Genomic DNA, 14847 nt, shown 5'->3' on the forward strand with positions numbered 1-14847 from the left:
AGGTATAATATTATTAAAAAATTGTAAAAATAACATTTTTAACAAATTATACATTCCTATTTATCTGTTATTATGCAATAAATTAAACGTTTCTCAAAGATATATATATATATTGTCTATGACCATTAACAAGCAATTTGATAATTATGTTACAGTAGTAAAGAATCTCCTGTATTTTTTTCAATTTCCAGAACGGCATGAAGATAAATTTAATTTTTAGAGATTGTACGCACTATATTCTTTGACTTTTCCCCAAAGCTAACTGCATAAATTAGTAGAACATTTCTTTTTAGCAAAAATTATGAATTTTATTATGATAATCGTGATAATTATGTCATGGTAGTAAAGAATCTCATTTCATTTTATATATCTTTAGGAACATCACGAAGAAAATTAAATTTTCAGGCATTTCGTTTCCATTAAGTGTATGAAATACTGTCATGTACTAAAGTTAATAGTTCAAAATATGATCAAATGATCTTTTTGGTTTCCATAAAAAGTGTAGTAAATTTTATTCACAGTAATATAAATGATTGTCGTTCAGAGTGGAAATTTCTATATTAAGGTGACGCAAGGTCGGTAAATCACAAATCCGATTTTTTTATTTCTTATATATTTATATAATTGACCCATAAAAATGTATTTTATAATATCATGTGATAAACCTAGAGATGCGAAAATTTCAATTTATAATGCATTATGCATAATACGCATAATCAGTCAAAAAAAAAAAAATGCAAAAAATTTATTATAATACACTTTCTTCATTTTTATTACAAATATTCATCTTTATAATTACTTTATCTGACCAGAATTACAATGTAATTTTTACTAAAATTATAATTTTGGCCAAAATAAAAATTGAGTGCAATATTCACCACCTAATATCATGCGCATTATACGCATTATGCGATACTATATAATGCGTATAGCACATCTCTAGATAAACCAGATAAACCGCATTTGCTTTAATGACCCCCTAAATCTGACAGTTTGTTTTAGTTTTTTTTTTCTTTTCTTATTTCCTATTTCTATATATATGTACTTGGTGTTCATATGATTAATAATGATTGCCGGTCTGCTTGAAAATTTTGCGATGTAATATGTGACAAGGCTTCCACGGGATAGTTTCTATGCAAACTTTTTATTTTCATTGGTATTTATAGGACCCAGAAATATATATAAGGTTTGCGTATCTTGAACTAAAAAAAATCATCCTTTTTTAGATAATTTTTGATAATTCCAGTCAGAATTTATTTCCTATTATAGTAACCGACTGACATTATCATAATTCCGGCAATGAAAAAATGCGTACAGCTCATAGTAAAAATTTTTTCATCACCTGACCCCTATATATATATATCGTATTTCTGGGTCCTGTTACTCCTGTATTTATCAATCTTATTTCCCTAATTTAATTTCTTGTTCCGATTGATCCCTATAAAAAAAATTCTCATTTTTCTAGTTTTTATTCCGAAGAAACTCGGTCACGTGATCATTTTTCTGAAAATTTTTTTATAGGGGATTTGGTAAATCTCTTATTTGCTACGCCGCAGAGGAACTTTTGAAGATGTTTCGTATCATTCTCAAACTCTTCGTTTATTATTGTATATAAAGTAATTCAATTCTCTTGACTTCATACTTACAATTTCATCCTCTATTACTGTAAGATTTGAACCGTAGTAATTTCTCAAGTGAACGAAGTGATCGACATGCATAAATTAATTGTGCAACAATATCGGAGTCGTAACTCCGAAATGCATGAATTTAACCACAAACCAAACTTCAAACAAAAACCTCTCCTTCCCTTTCTCTTTTTACTTAATATGGCGTGCTCAAAAATATTTTCAGGAGAATTACCCGAAATATTGAGCGATATTATGCAATATTTTCGGAATGATTTTTCAACATTACATTCTTGTATCTTAGTCAATAGATTATGGTGTCATTTGGCAATTCCATTATTATGGGAAAATCCATTTTCAATTATATCTCGTAAAAACAATTATAACATTGAATATCATAAAATTCGTTTTATTGAAATTTATTTGATTAATTTAAATGATAATGATAAAATAAAATTAAATGAATTTGGTATAAATCATTTAATTCCTTTAAATACATTATTTAATTATCCTAGTTTTATTCAACATTTAGATGGACGTTTGATTGGTGATTGTATTGAAAACTGGGCTGCAGCTGTTAAAAAGGAAAAATCTTTATTTTGGTTTGTTAAGAATATACAAAATTCAGATTTCATAAAATTTATTCATAAATCATTAATTGAAATATTCATTGAGAATGAAGCGAATTTATATACTTTTAATGTTACACATTATCATGATTATTTTGATATTGTTTCTGAATCAGTTTTACAAAATCCACATTTTATTCGTAATATTAAAATTCTTTATCTTAAAATTAGTACTCCTTTATTAAAAGTTTTAAGTTCTAATTGCAATTCAATTTCATCACTTTATAATCCAAGATTTAAAGATAATACAGATATTGAATATTTATCACAATTAATTAAATCACAAAAAAATCTTAAAAAAATTTGTTTCGTTAAAAAATTTCCTCCAATATTATTAAATTCAAATTGTTTAAACACTTTAAACACAATTATATTTCTTTATATTAATTTTAATAATATAAATATTTTAAATGAAGTATTCGAACAATTAAATGTTTTAGAATCTGTTCATATTATGTATTGTTATTCTTTAGATTCTAATTTTATTCAACAAATAATTAATTTAAGTAAACCATTTAAATTAAAATCCTTATTTGTAGATGAAATATTCGAGTCAATAGAATTATTATTACAAAAATCTGGAGATTATTTAGAAAATTTTGGATTATCATTTGAACCTAATACTACATATTATAATGATGTATCAGATTCACAACTCCTTGAAGCAAAATCACAACTACTTAAATTAATCACAAGATATTGTACAAAAGTTAAATTCTTTGAATTAATTGAATTTAATAATAATCAAAATATTTATTTAACATTCGACTTAATTGAAAGCATTAAACAAAACCTTAATTATCTTACTATTGATATAAATTACGATTTTGGATCAGGTTTTAATAGAGATACTGAACTTAGCTCAATTGTACTACAAAATTTAGGTCAAATACTTCCTTTTAAATTAGAATATTTAGATTTGACTCTTGTTATGAATACTACTGATTTTGAAATATTTTTGATAAATTCTCAAGATACTTTTATCAAGAAATTATTATTTAGTAATATAATAGATAGAACACGAGAAGAAGTTAGACAAGACAATTTGTTATATAATATAAAAGATCATATTATGGAAATGAAAAGAGTTAAATACTTTGCTTTTCAAAATCATTTTACTGATGATGGTGAAAATGATGAAGATTTATTTCATCTGATAGATGAAGTAAAGGAATATAATATAGTAATCCAAAATTACAATGATTTGAAAATTAAATTTATCGAATTTTTAGTAGATTAATCATTAACGGTTATTATTTGGCAGATTTTACATAATAAAGATATTTTATTTGTATACTTATGCATAATAAAGCTACGACTCATCAAATTTTATTTATTTTTAATCAGATTTGTATTTTTTTCGCTAAAAGGAATATTCATCCAGATAATTTATTGATTAAAAGTTTATTTCCTTCTTAAATATAAACTAATAACAGAAATAAAAAGATTACTAAATTGACAAATTCTTTCTATATAATTTCTTTACTACTAAGTAAATAAATCGGTTCAAGCAAAATAAGATAAATGCAGTTTAATATATAAACATTACTAAATTACAGGTTGTTATAATGTGTAATATCGCTTATTAGGCTAAATGAATCGTTGTTTGATTGTTAATACGAAGGGCTGTAGGGAAATTATGCAAACCTATTAATGTATTTTGAATAATTTAAACTGTCCCATTTTATACCCGAATTTAAATACCACCCAAATGCTTTTTTATCATCCTTATCTGTTCTTTTACCATATTTGCAACAATATCCTATATTATTTTGTGCTACAGCATCACCATTTTCATCCGCTTTTGTGTACCATTCAAATGTTTTTATTTTATCATCCTAGAATAGCTGATTTTGTATATACCATTCAATTGCTTCTGTTTCATCCTTATCTATTCCTATCCCATGCTCATATCAATATCCCCATTACTTTGACTCATTGCATCTCCATTTTCAGCTGATTTTAAATATCCTTTAAATGCCCTTGTTATATATTTTTTTACTCCTCCTTTCCATATTGAAAATGATATCCTATCTTATTTTGTGCTATGGAATTATTTGATATCGCAGATTCTAAATCCATTTCAAATTTACTCCTCATCTTATTTCTATGAACGCGTGATTTATTTAGTTGAATAGATTTTAAAAACAAGTCAAATGCTTTTTTTCGTCTTTTTGTGTTCCTATTCCATCCATATAACAAATTGCCAAATTATATTGTGCATCTAAATTTCCTTCTTCAGTCAAACGTAGGAGTAATTCAAAAACTTTTTATAATTAGCTTTTATGTCATCTCTACGAATTGTTAAATTAAATTGTACTTCTAATCACTATTTCCGTTTAATTCTAGAAGATATACTAATTGATTTTGTTTAAAATCAATACCAGATAAAATAATATCTTTATAATAAAAGAAGATAAAATATTTTCCGATAATTGTGTTACTATTTCTTAACATATTTAATGCATCATTATTTTTTACTACAATCAAATGTAATTGATTCTTGTCTATTATATATAACAATATTATTATTGATGGCAATTAAATAATTAAATAACAATCCAATGCCTTTTCCCTATTAAGATTACAACCAATACCAAATTGATAAAAATATCCTATTAAACTTGTAAACCAAGATTTATTTTCTTTATGATTTTTCATTATTTTGAGAATCTTTTTAGGGTCTTTATCATTACTATTTTCAAGGAAAGAGTTCATCCAATTAGTTAAAATATTTTCAAAATTACCAAAATCATCCATTTTAATAATGTTATTACGAAATCTTATTATAAGATTCTTTAAAAAATTTTCATCACTTACAGAAATATTGATATCTGTAATTTTATTCATTACGCTGGGCGGCATCGTTAATTTTCTGGTGTTTTTTTTTGTTTTATTTCTAAAGAAAAAAAAATTATGTTGGATTTAGAAATTATTGTTCAACCTAATATTTATACAGATCGTCATATGGACTCGTATCTAACCAGAAAAAAATAATTAGCGATGATACCTTCTACTTTTGGTTATAATATTCCTTTTTAGTAACTCATATGAATAAAAATTTCTAAAATCAATGTATAAAGTAAACAGTGACGGTATTTGGTGTGCCGTTACATTCCTGTATTGTCATACATTAAAAATAATATAAAATCAGATCTTTGCTTTAAAAAATTTTTATGTCGAACTATTCTTTGCTATTTCGAGACTTTCGCCATCCCTGGTGCAAACTAAGTTCAAGAGGTTTAACGTTGCATCCAAAATTTTTATTTGTGTTATCACTTTTTAAAACTTTACTTCTGACTCTTGATTTTTGCGTTTGCAGATATATCATGACATATTATGTTGTTCTAGGTGAAGTTCCCGTTAAAAGGAAACTTGATTTTGTCGAGTTCGAATCCTCAGAACTTGTTATGAACCTTAGGCATGTTATCTATGATAAGAAAAAGAACACCTTTTTTAAACAAAATATTGACGAAAGTGACCTCGTATTATGGAAAGTTGATATCTCTTTCGGAAATGAAAACGATAATTTGAAGATGCTTGATGACACGTCTTGTATAATTAACGTTAAACAAGATCTTGAAGGAAAGGAGATGTTTTCAGGAGACCCAATTTCAGACCATTTAGAACACTTTGATAAAACACGATGCTCAATCCACATCATTGTCCTACCCCCACCGCCACCACCACGGTAAGTGTCTCCAAATGATTACCCCTCGAACAAGAAATTCATGTTAACTCGCTCACTTATATCTTTTTTTTATTCGATTAGGGAAAGGAAAATGGTGGAGGATGAGGAAGATAATAGAGTAAAAAAGTGATGACAAAAAGGTATCTTTATTTAATGTTGAACTTTATTAAAGGATAAAAAAAATTCCTAAGTTAACTTGTATCTTTTCCAGATAGGGAAAAATTTCAAAATTTACTTAATAGCTTACCAGAGATCAACATACAAGATAAGGTATTCAAAATTCCAAGCTTACCAGGGGATAAAGGAGACATGGATATTTATAACCGAGAGTGTTACAAGTATTTAAGTGATTTTATATTATAAGATACAAAATTCAGCTGATACCTCATTACTGGCAATCCAGGTATTGGAAAAACGTTCTTTGGAAGGTTAATGCTAATAGTGCTCCTTAAAGAGAATAAAAAAGTTTTGTTAGATTCTAACATTTTTGAACAATTCACTCTAAAAAAATTCATAATTACTAATAATTGTTTAGATAAAATATTTTTAAAAAAACTCACATAAGGAATAGGTTATGCACCTTCCTTATAGTAGTTAGATTTTATAATATTAATATTTATATATAAATATATTAGCAATATGAAACTGTTACAGCATTGATTTATCCTTCAGGTGATAAGGAATGTGTAATTGGCAAGGTACAATACAGACAAATAGCGGAAGAACAAGATGTTTGGTGTATAATCGATGGAAAAAGGGACCAATTAGGACATGATTTTTCTAATGGAAAGTTAATTATGGTTCACCAAAGAAATCAATTATTAGTGATTTTTCAAAGCAGTGGTGCAAAAAACTTTACATGCCGATATGGAATGAATTTGAAGTTGAAGACTGTTGGAAGAATGTATATTGCGAAAAAGTTCCTTCAGAATCATTGAAAGATAAGTTCAAACTATGTGGTGGGATTTCTCGATTGATCTTTGGTGAATCAGGCATGCTCTGTAATCAAGCTAAAGACTTCTCAGGTGATGAATTTACTCATAAACTAATTCATATGCATATCAACCTTGAAGAAACAGAAGTAGAAGGTGAAAAAGCTGATCCATACACCTGTTGCTCCTGCTTTTTTGGGTCAGATTATATTGCATATAAATGTTTAAAAAGATTGAAAGAGGATAAGGAGGATTTGCGCACTTTTATTGAGACTGCAATGGGATCTCTCTGTGAGCAGTTATTCGAATTGGTCTCACATGAAATTCTTGGAACCTTTTCAGTACGTGTAAACTCACAGGTGACGGCGCATTAGGACCTGAAACAACTCTTTGGAATCTCTAGAAGAAATTTTTATTTGATGATATTAGCAAGATTGAAAAAAATATTATCGATCAACTTCCAAGATTTTTGAATCCATAGACAGCTATGTTCGCTACCCCTATAAAAAATTTTATCGTTATTTCTGTAAAAACTCTGTAAAAATGAGCCTTTCATGGATCAATTCACGGAAAATGTAAATAATTCGATAAATTCCGCGATATAACTCATATAAGGCTATTAATTCCGGGAACATGAGCCTTTTACGGAAAAAAGATGGAGTATAAAAAACGGATTGACTTTTTTTACAGGGTACAACAAGCTATTTCAAGTTACCGTTTCCAAGTCACATGGTATTAAGCAAGAAGGCTTAAGGGCAATTAAAGGAATCTTTAATGATTCTTGTGGAATTAGCTTTTACTTTATATTACCAAAAGATGTATTTAGAACATATACAAAAAACAGAAATATGAAAAACAATAAATCATCGCTAGATATCACTGAGAATATTTTTTATATACAAGAAAATGTGTTCGTAATTTTATAAAATTTGTAAAAATACCTATAAAGCTATCAGACTTTGTTGTTCAATATCTTGTCTTTATCTGATACAATATATTAAATAATTAAAATTTCACCTAACCAATTTTTCACGCGTCAGCCAGTAAAATGCAAAATTTACTAGTTATACCGTTTACTAGTTATATAAAGTTTTTTAGCCTAGCCTTTGTACACAGTTTTTTTACAAACTATTATTTAAACTATATATAGCATCTTGAAATTGCAAACGATCAGCTGAAACTAAAGTAGTTAAACCGGAATCACTATTTGAAATAAAAATTTTTTTTTGGTTTTTCATAATGAAATAATGATATTTGAATTTTCTAATCGCAATAAATACATTATATATAGCAATATCAAAATTATTTTTGGTCTTGGAAAATTATTTTTCCTAGTACTTTATTACTTTGTTCTTGCCCATAGGTTCGACCATTCGGCGGCTTTAATTTTGGAGATCTGATGAGACGATTGAGACGTACTTGACAAAATTATTTTCAATTACTTTATACAAGTTACATATAAAATAATTCTTAAAAATTATTTTTAATAGTTATTCTTTTTAAGAAAATATATTATCTAGTTTATTTACTAGTATTATTTAAATTAATTATCAATTATTGTTAAATGTTTTTATTAATAAAAAAAATTTATTTGATAAATATATTCAAAAAAAAAAAATGGTACGTCACATGTAAAATACTCTATTTTTTATAATCTTTTGATTGAATTATTATATGAGTACCCTCGTGTGCTTCTTCATTAATATCCTTATAGTAACTTACATTATTATATAGTTTAATTCCCATTGTTTCCATATCTTTACGCAATTCTTCATACGTATTCGAATCATATTGGGCACATAGATTTGACCTAGTACCAAATGGAAGTAACCAATCACCATCCCTATAAAGAAGATCTTTTCTTAAAGTTTTTTGACTAGAATCTAATTCTAATGGAATGGTTCTATCCTTTTGCATGACCATTGGAATAATAGTATTATAACGATCAAATATAGGAAGATTATTAATGTTCCAAGAAGGTCCAGAATCTGTAGAGAAACGAGTACGATAAGTTTCAATATCATCACGCATTAATAAACCTCCAACTTGTTCGATATTTTCTATCATCCACAAAAGAGATGCTTTAATCATTTTTTCATTGCTTTTAAAATTTAAAAATGTTCCACCACCTATTTCACAATGTATACCAGGAAACCAAGTTTCTTTTACAATAGTACCAGAATTATTCGAATTTATATGACAAGGTTCAAAGAAAGCAATTTTTTCATGAATGGCTAAAGCTTGACAAGCAAATTTAACTATACTAGGTACAGATTGATCATAAAATTCCAAATATTTAAAACCTTCACCAATTGCATAAGCGGGTAAACCATAAGCGCCAACAGTATCCCAAAGTCCAAGGAATTTTATAATTTGTTTTTTAGGTTCAGGATGACTGAATGTATTTTTAAAATCTTCAGATTCTTTTCCTTCCGGGCTATGACCCGCATCTCTATTACGATATATATCGTAAGCGAGATCAGCACGTTTATCAACCTGTTCAGATTTGATTTCTCTATCAACTTTCAGTACTCCACAATTTCTTATCATTCCAGCAATACATCTCGCAGTGTAAGCGCCACGACTAAAACCAAAAAGCCATATATCATCACCAGGATTATAGTTATTAACTATGAATTTGTAACCTTCTTTGATTTTATTATCAAGACTTAGAGCTATAGCTCCATCAATGATGAAATTCAAGGCCAATTCTCCAATTCCAATTCCGTCTATATACAAGACATGTTGTTTATATTTTTCCTCAAGTAATTCTTTATATAATGTATTAACGTTGGTCTGAGAATTAGGATTATTTCATGTACCATCACATAATACGACAATATTTTTATTTTTACCCATTTTTGCAAAAATTTTTTTTCGTTTTCTTGGTTTTTTATATTTAGAATTTAGAAAAAAAAAATAAATAATGAATGAATGTATTTTTTAAAATGGGGAATTGCGAGTTATTTATAACATTTATATCATATTGAAAAAAACGTAAACATGTGATTTATATGAAGATCACTAAAATGACTAAATGACGTAAACCGGAATTCAAATTCCAATAATTAAGAAGACTACGATATTTTTTAATTTATTGTCATTTCTGAAAGTGTTTTTCTATATTAGCTAAAAAAGTATTAAAACTTTAATTTTTTAGATAACTGGTCTAACCGAAATCAGTTAATCGATCGAGGATGATTATCCTTAATCAGTTTAATGAGTTTCATTCAAAAAAAAACTTAAAAAAGATTTCCTTTTTTGATTGATACAAAATCCATTAAAAAAATTTTTTCTTTTTTGAACTTAACCTGTTCTTGATCATATTACCATATTTTTTATTTTAATTTCTTCCGGTAAATAATTATCCGAGAGAATCTTTTTACCAAATTGCATTAAAATTTTGACAATCATAACTTGAATTGAAAATTGGGCACATTTCTGATCGGAAAATAATTTATCCGAGGGAATTTTTCGAATTAAATTTTTTCGAATTGAACACATTTTTTGTATTTTTATAGATTAAGTTGTTTGCAATTAATTTAACCATAATTCCCAAATTTGGACGAAAAAAATGATATTTTCATATTATATTGTTAATAGTGTGAGACTAACTTTTTAAAATGTTTCTCACATTATAAATAAAGTTTTCCTGAAAAATTTTAAAAAGAAAGTGAAAATGGAAATTAATTTCCATTTTCGTTCTTATTTTTTTTTTTCTTTTCGTAAGAATGAAGTTTTCCTTAAAAAATTCAAAAAAACTTTCAAAATAAAAATGGAAATCATTTTCCATTTTTGATCCAAATATTTTTATTTTTTTCGTAAGAATGAAGTTTTAAAAAATTAATTATTTCTCTTTTACGTAAGAATGATGTGTTTCTTGAAAAAAATATTCAAAAATCTTTTAAAATAAAAATTGGAAATCTTTTTTTCCATTTTGATCTAAATATTATCATTTTTCGTAAGAATGAAGTTTTGAAAAATTAATTACGTAAAAATGAAATGTTCTTAAATCTTAAAATCTTCAAAAAAAATTTTTCAAAATAAAAATGGAAATCTTTTTCCATTTTTATTCTAATTTTTTTTTTTTTTTTTTTGTGAGAATGGAAATTTTTTTTTATTTAATTATAGTTACTAATAAATATAATAAAGAAATTTTCAATTGAAAACTCACAATGTATTTGACTTTTTTTAAAATGAAAGAAAAACTTTGCAGCGAAAGAACTTTCTTAAGAATATTATGAGCAGTATTTTTCATTTGATAAAGCTAAATAAAATCTGGCATGAAATTTGAGGACATGTGGGTCATAGCAATATGAGAGGTATAGATATGGTCATCAGGAAGTTTTTTAACTTGTGTAAATATACGTAAACTGTTAAGCAATGCACGTACTGTACGACGAATATTCAATAAAGATAGTAATTTTGTGTAACCGCAACATGTCAAATAAAATATATCCATTTTTTTTCCTAAGGAAAGGTGGTTAGCAAAAAAGCGGTTAACGGTAACCAATATAAAGAAAAATACTATATAAATTTAAAATATTGTTAATAGTTTAATATAGTGTTAATTGTCACTTTATTGACTATTTAACCTAAATCTAAAGGTTCGAGATCATCCTCACTATCTTCCTGGACTATAGCAATATGTTTATTGTTATCATTTAAAGCTGGCTCATCTGTATCTATTACTTTCTCTTTACTTATTGATCCTTTAATTTTATTATTGATTTCTTCAACTCTCTCACTAAAACTCTCGTTCAGTTAGTTAAACTCTTCTACATTATCGTATTTTGTTGATCGTCGAACTTTTTAGATCCGTCGACGGTGATTTAAATAATTAATAATTATCTTTTTTATCTTTTTTACTGACGTTCAAACTCATTGATCCCGCTAGTGAATATATCCGTTTTGTAATATTATAAATCTGAACTTATTATTTTCTGGTGTTAACCAGGTATTTCTTAAGTTGAGCGTTTTTTAGCGTTGCGTCACATTGTCACGTGACTTAATTCTTAAATATACTGTTAATTATAAGAGTAGTAAGCGTAATACTGTAGAGGAAAATGGAATTTATTTTTTTTTTCTGCATCTATGAATGCGTGCATCTTTAATTGACCTAGATATATTTCAGCCTTTGTTGTAAAATTTGTAGGGAATAGGGATTGTCCATGTTTCTCAAATTTTTTATCTGGACGTGATTCTTACGTTAACCTTGTATTGATCTTGACACTTTCCTTTGATTCTTGTTATAGCTATAATATTTCCTCATTTTAACTTATTAATGGAATTAAATTTGAAACTGCTATCATTTTTTTTTAATCTTTCTAATGCAGCATCAACAAAATTCGAGACATGCTATGATATGGCTAATCTATTCCCTATAAGAAATATGTATACGGAAAGGATACGTTTTGTATACATTTTTTGTACGTTTCTATAGATTCCGTATACAAATTCCGTATATTTAATAAGCAATTCATTTTTGAACATTTTTAAAAAAACTAATGTATAAGAAATGTATACGGAAAAAATTAATCATGCGGAATGTATACGGAATTTTTAAACTTAATATTTTTAGAAGATAATTTACAAAAATCCGTATCATAACACGAAATCACATGATTGTTTATTGTTATGATACGTTTTTTGTTTTTTATATAAACCCTTACTTTTGATGAGTTTGATCTTCCGATTTTTCCTTTCTGTCTTTCCTTTCCTTTCTCTTTCTCTTGTCTTATTTTTGTTATTTTTTCTAAATTTTTCTTCTTTCTTCGTCACCCCCTTTTAAAAATAATTTTTTTTTTCGTACCTCACTTCAAAAAATTTTTTTTTTCGTCACTTTCCTTTGAAAAAAAAATTTTTTTCGTCACTCCCTTAAAAAAAAATTTTTTCTTTTATTCCCACTCTTCTTTTTTTTAAAAAAAATTTCTTCTTACTATTTCTATTTCCTCTTTATAAAAAATTTTTTATTTTTCTAACTTTGACGTCCTCCCTTTAAAAAAAAATTTTTTTTTAACTTTCTTAACTTCGTTACCCCTCTTTTTGAAAAAATATTTTTTTTGATTTATTCTTTATTCCCCTTTCTTTTTTATTTATATTTAATTTCATAGGCCAGCTGATTTTTTTTTGTGAGAATATTCAGTTTCTTTTTTCTTTTTTGTAGATCATTTTGGAGTCCTTTTCTTTTTGTAGGATGATTCAGGATTTTTTTCTTTTTTTAGGTCAGTTCAAATTTTCTTGTTTTTTTGTAAGTTGGGTTTAGATTCTTTTCTTTTTGTAGGTTGTTTCAGTTTTGTTGCTTCAGAGTCTTCTTTTTTTATAGGTCAGTTTTGGATTTATTTTGTTGTTTTGGTTTCTTTTTCATTAGACGCCTCATAATTCTTTTCTTTTATGTAGGTCAGACATTCTGGAGTTCTCTTTCTTTTTTTGTAGGAATGCTGACCTTTGGTGACTTGGACGATTGCAGATACTATATGAGGGGGGTTTTGTTTCCAATCTTTTTTTATTGTTCTTTCAGGTTGTTTGACTCCAAATGAACGTGAACTTATTAAAACCACCTATTGCAACCAAAATTATCTATAAGGAGGGAATTTTCATAATGTATTTGTACTTTGTTTATTTTTTATTTTTTATTTAATTTAATAAAGTAAAATTAGATTTATGTAAATACAATTATAGTAAACTGTAATACAAATAGTAAATTCAGTGACCAAATCGTATAAATTTCGTGATAAAATCAATGATCAAATCATGTAAATTCCATATAAATCCCGTGCAAATTCCGTATCCAAACCATATTTTTAGTGATACGGAATTGTGCATTTTTCCGTATCCTATTATGATACGTTATTTCTAAGGAAAAAAAATCGTATAAAAACTTTATAAAAAACGTATCCAATTTTTTTATAGGGATTTATTACTTCTTATTACCATTTTACCATTTTTTGCTACTTTTTGATACCAATAAAGACTTTTTCTAAATTCTTTTTCTATAATAGTAATATATGGCTAAATTAAGCATGCTAAGTTTTCTAAACGTTCTTTACACCATAATTCTTCAGTATAAGGCTTATTGCAGTACGAATCAGTCGGTACCTTTACGCTTTATCTGAGATAGTTGATTACTAAATTTGGTTTCCATTTGACTTTATTTTAGAAATGAACTTTACTATTTTATTAGACTTTTTATTTCAACGACAAAAAATTTTTTCAGACCATATTTTTTCCGCGTTGAGAAAATACTGTGTAACGAAAAATTTGCTGTTCATGTGATTTAAGGATTTTAATTTTTTTTTTTTATAAATATGTTAAATAAAAATTATAACTATTGTCTGGAGCGTAGTAAAAACGTCAGTCTGTCCTTCCGGCACGTGACAATATACAATAAACTCTTGAAGTTTCCCGTTTCCTAGTGTAACATAAAAGTTAAATATAATTAGTCATATAAAAAGTTACGCGAAAAAATTACTCATGCAAATATGCAGATAATAATTCCTTATGACATGTAACACATAATCTTGATGTAGGTTTTGTCATGATAATCTTTAGGTTTTCTTTATCTTTTTTTCTTCGACTGGTCTTCTTTATCTTCTTTTTTTAAGTCTGTCTTCTTTCTGTTTAGGTCTTCTCTTTATTCTTGGGTCCCTTTTCTTTACGTCTCCTTTAGGTATATGGGTTGTTGTGTGTTGGGTGGCGTGTATGTTTGTGTATTTCCTCGCTCTTTCCCTTATCTCTCTCTCACTTTTCTCTTTCCTTTCGTTTTCTCTTTTTCTTCCTCTTCCCTCCACTTCCCCTTTCCTTTGTGTTTTTCTCCTTTCCTCTCGTTTTCCCTTTCCCTTTCGTTTTCCCCTTTCCCTTTCGTTCCCTTTCCCTTTCCCTCTCGCTTTCCCTTTCCCTTTCGTTTTCCCTTCCCTTCACTTTCACTTTCCCTTTCGTTCCCTTTCCCTTTCGTTTCCTCTTCTCCCGAT

At 27.0% G+C, this 14847-nt stretch overlaps 4 protein-coding genes across 4 annotated transcripts; 2 read left to right on the forward strand and 2 right to left on the reverse strand.

Annotated features, from left to right (window-relative positions):
• Nucleotides 1–1826: 1826 nt before the first annotated feature.
• On the forward strand, nt 1827–3494 carry OCT59_026977 (uncharacterized protein; the record flags this gene model as incomplete). The annotated part of the gene is made up of 1 exon (XM_025326107.1): nt 1827–3494. The coding sequence occupies one exon, from the start codon at nt 1827–1829 to the stop codon at nt 3492–3494; it is 1668 nt and encodes a 555-aa protein (XP_025177805.1).
• A 1301-nt stretch (nt 3495–4795) lies between these two features.
• Nucleotides 4796–5119, reverse strand: OCT59_026978 (uncharacterized protein; the record flags this gene model as incomplete). The annotated part of the gene is made up of 1 exon (XM_066136626.1): nt 4796–5119. One exon carries the CDS (start codon nt 5117–5119, stop codon nt 4796–4798), a length of 324 nt encoding a protein of 107 aa, XP_065993095.1.
• Nucleotides 5120–5583: 464 nt separating this feature from the next.
• On the forward strand, nt 5584–7251 carry OCT59_026979 (uncharacterized protein; the record flags this gene model as incomplete). The annotated part of the gene is made up of 6 exons (XM_066136627.1): nt 5584–5945; nt 6027–6071; nt 6161–6215; nt 6310–6348; nt 6581–6643; nt 6757–7251. The coding sequence occupies 6 exons, from the start codon at nt 5584–5586 to the stop codon at nt 7249–7251; spliced, it is 1059 nt and encodes a 352-aa protein (XP_065993096.1).
• A 1267-nt stretch (nt 7252–8518) lies between these two features.
• Nucleotides 8519–9736, reverse strand: OCT59_026980 (uncharacterized protein; the record flags this gene model as incomplete). Its single annotated transcript, XM_025329152.2, has 2 exons — nt 8519–9606; nt 9700–9736. 2 exons carry the CDS (start codon nt 9734–9736, stop codon nt 8519–8521), a joined length of 1125 nt encoding a protein of 374 aa, XP_025177803.2.
• Nucleotides 9737–14847: the final 5111 nt, after the last annotated feature.

This window comes from Rhizophagus irregularis, chromosome 7 (assembly GCF_026210795.1).
Source record: "Rhizophagus irregularis chromosome 7, complete sequence".
In the NCBI taxonomy this organism is placed as follows: domain Eukaryota; kingdom Fungi; phylum Glomeromycota; class Glomeromycetes; order Glomerales; family Glomeraceae; genus Rhizophagus; species Rhizophagus irregularis.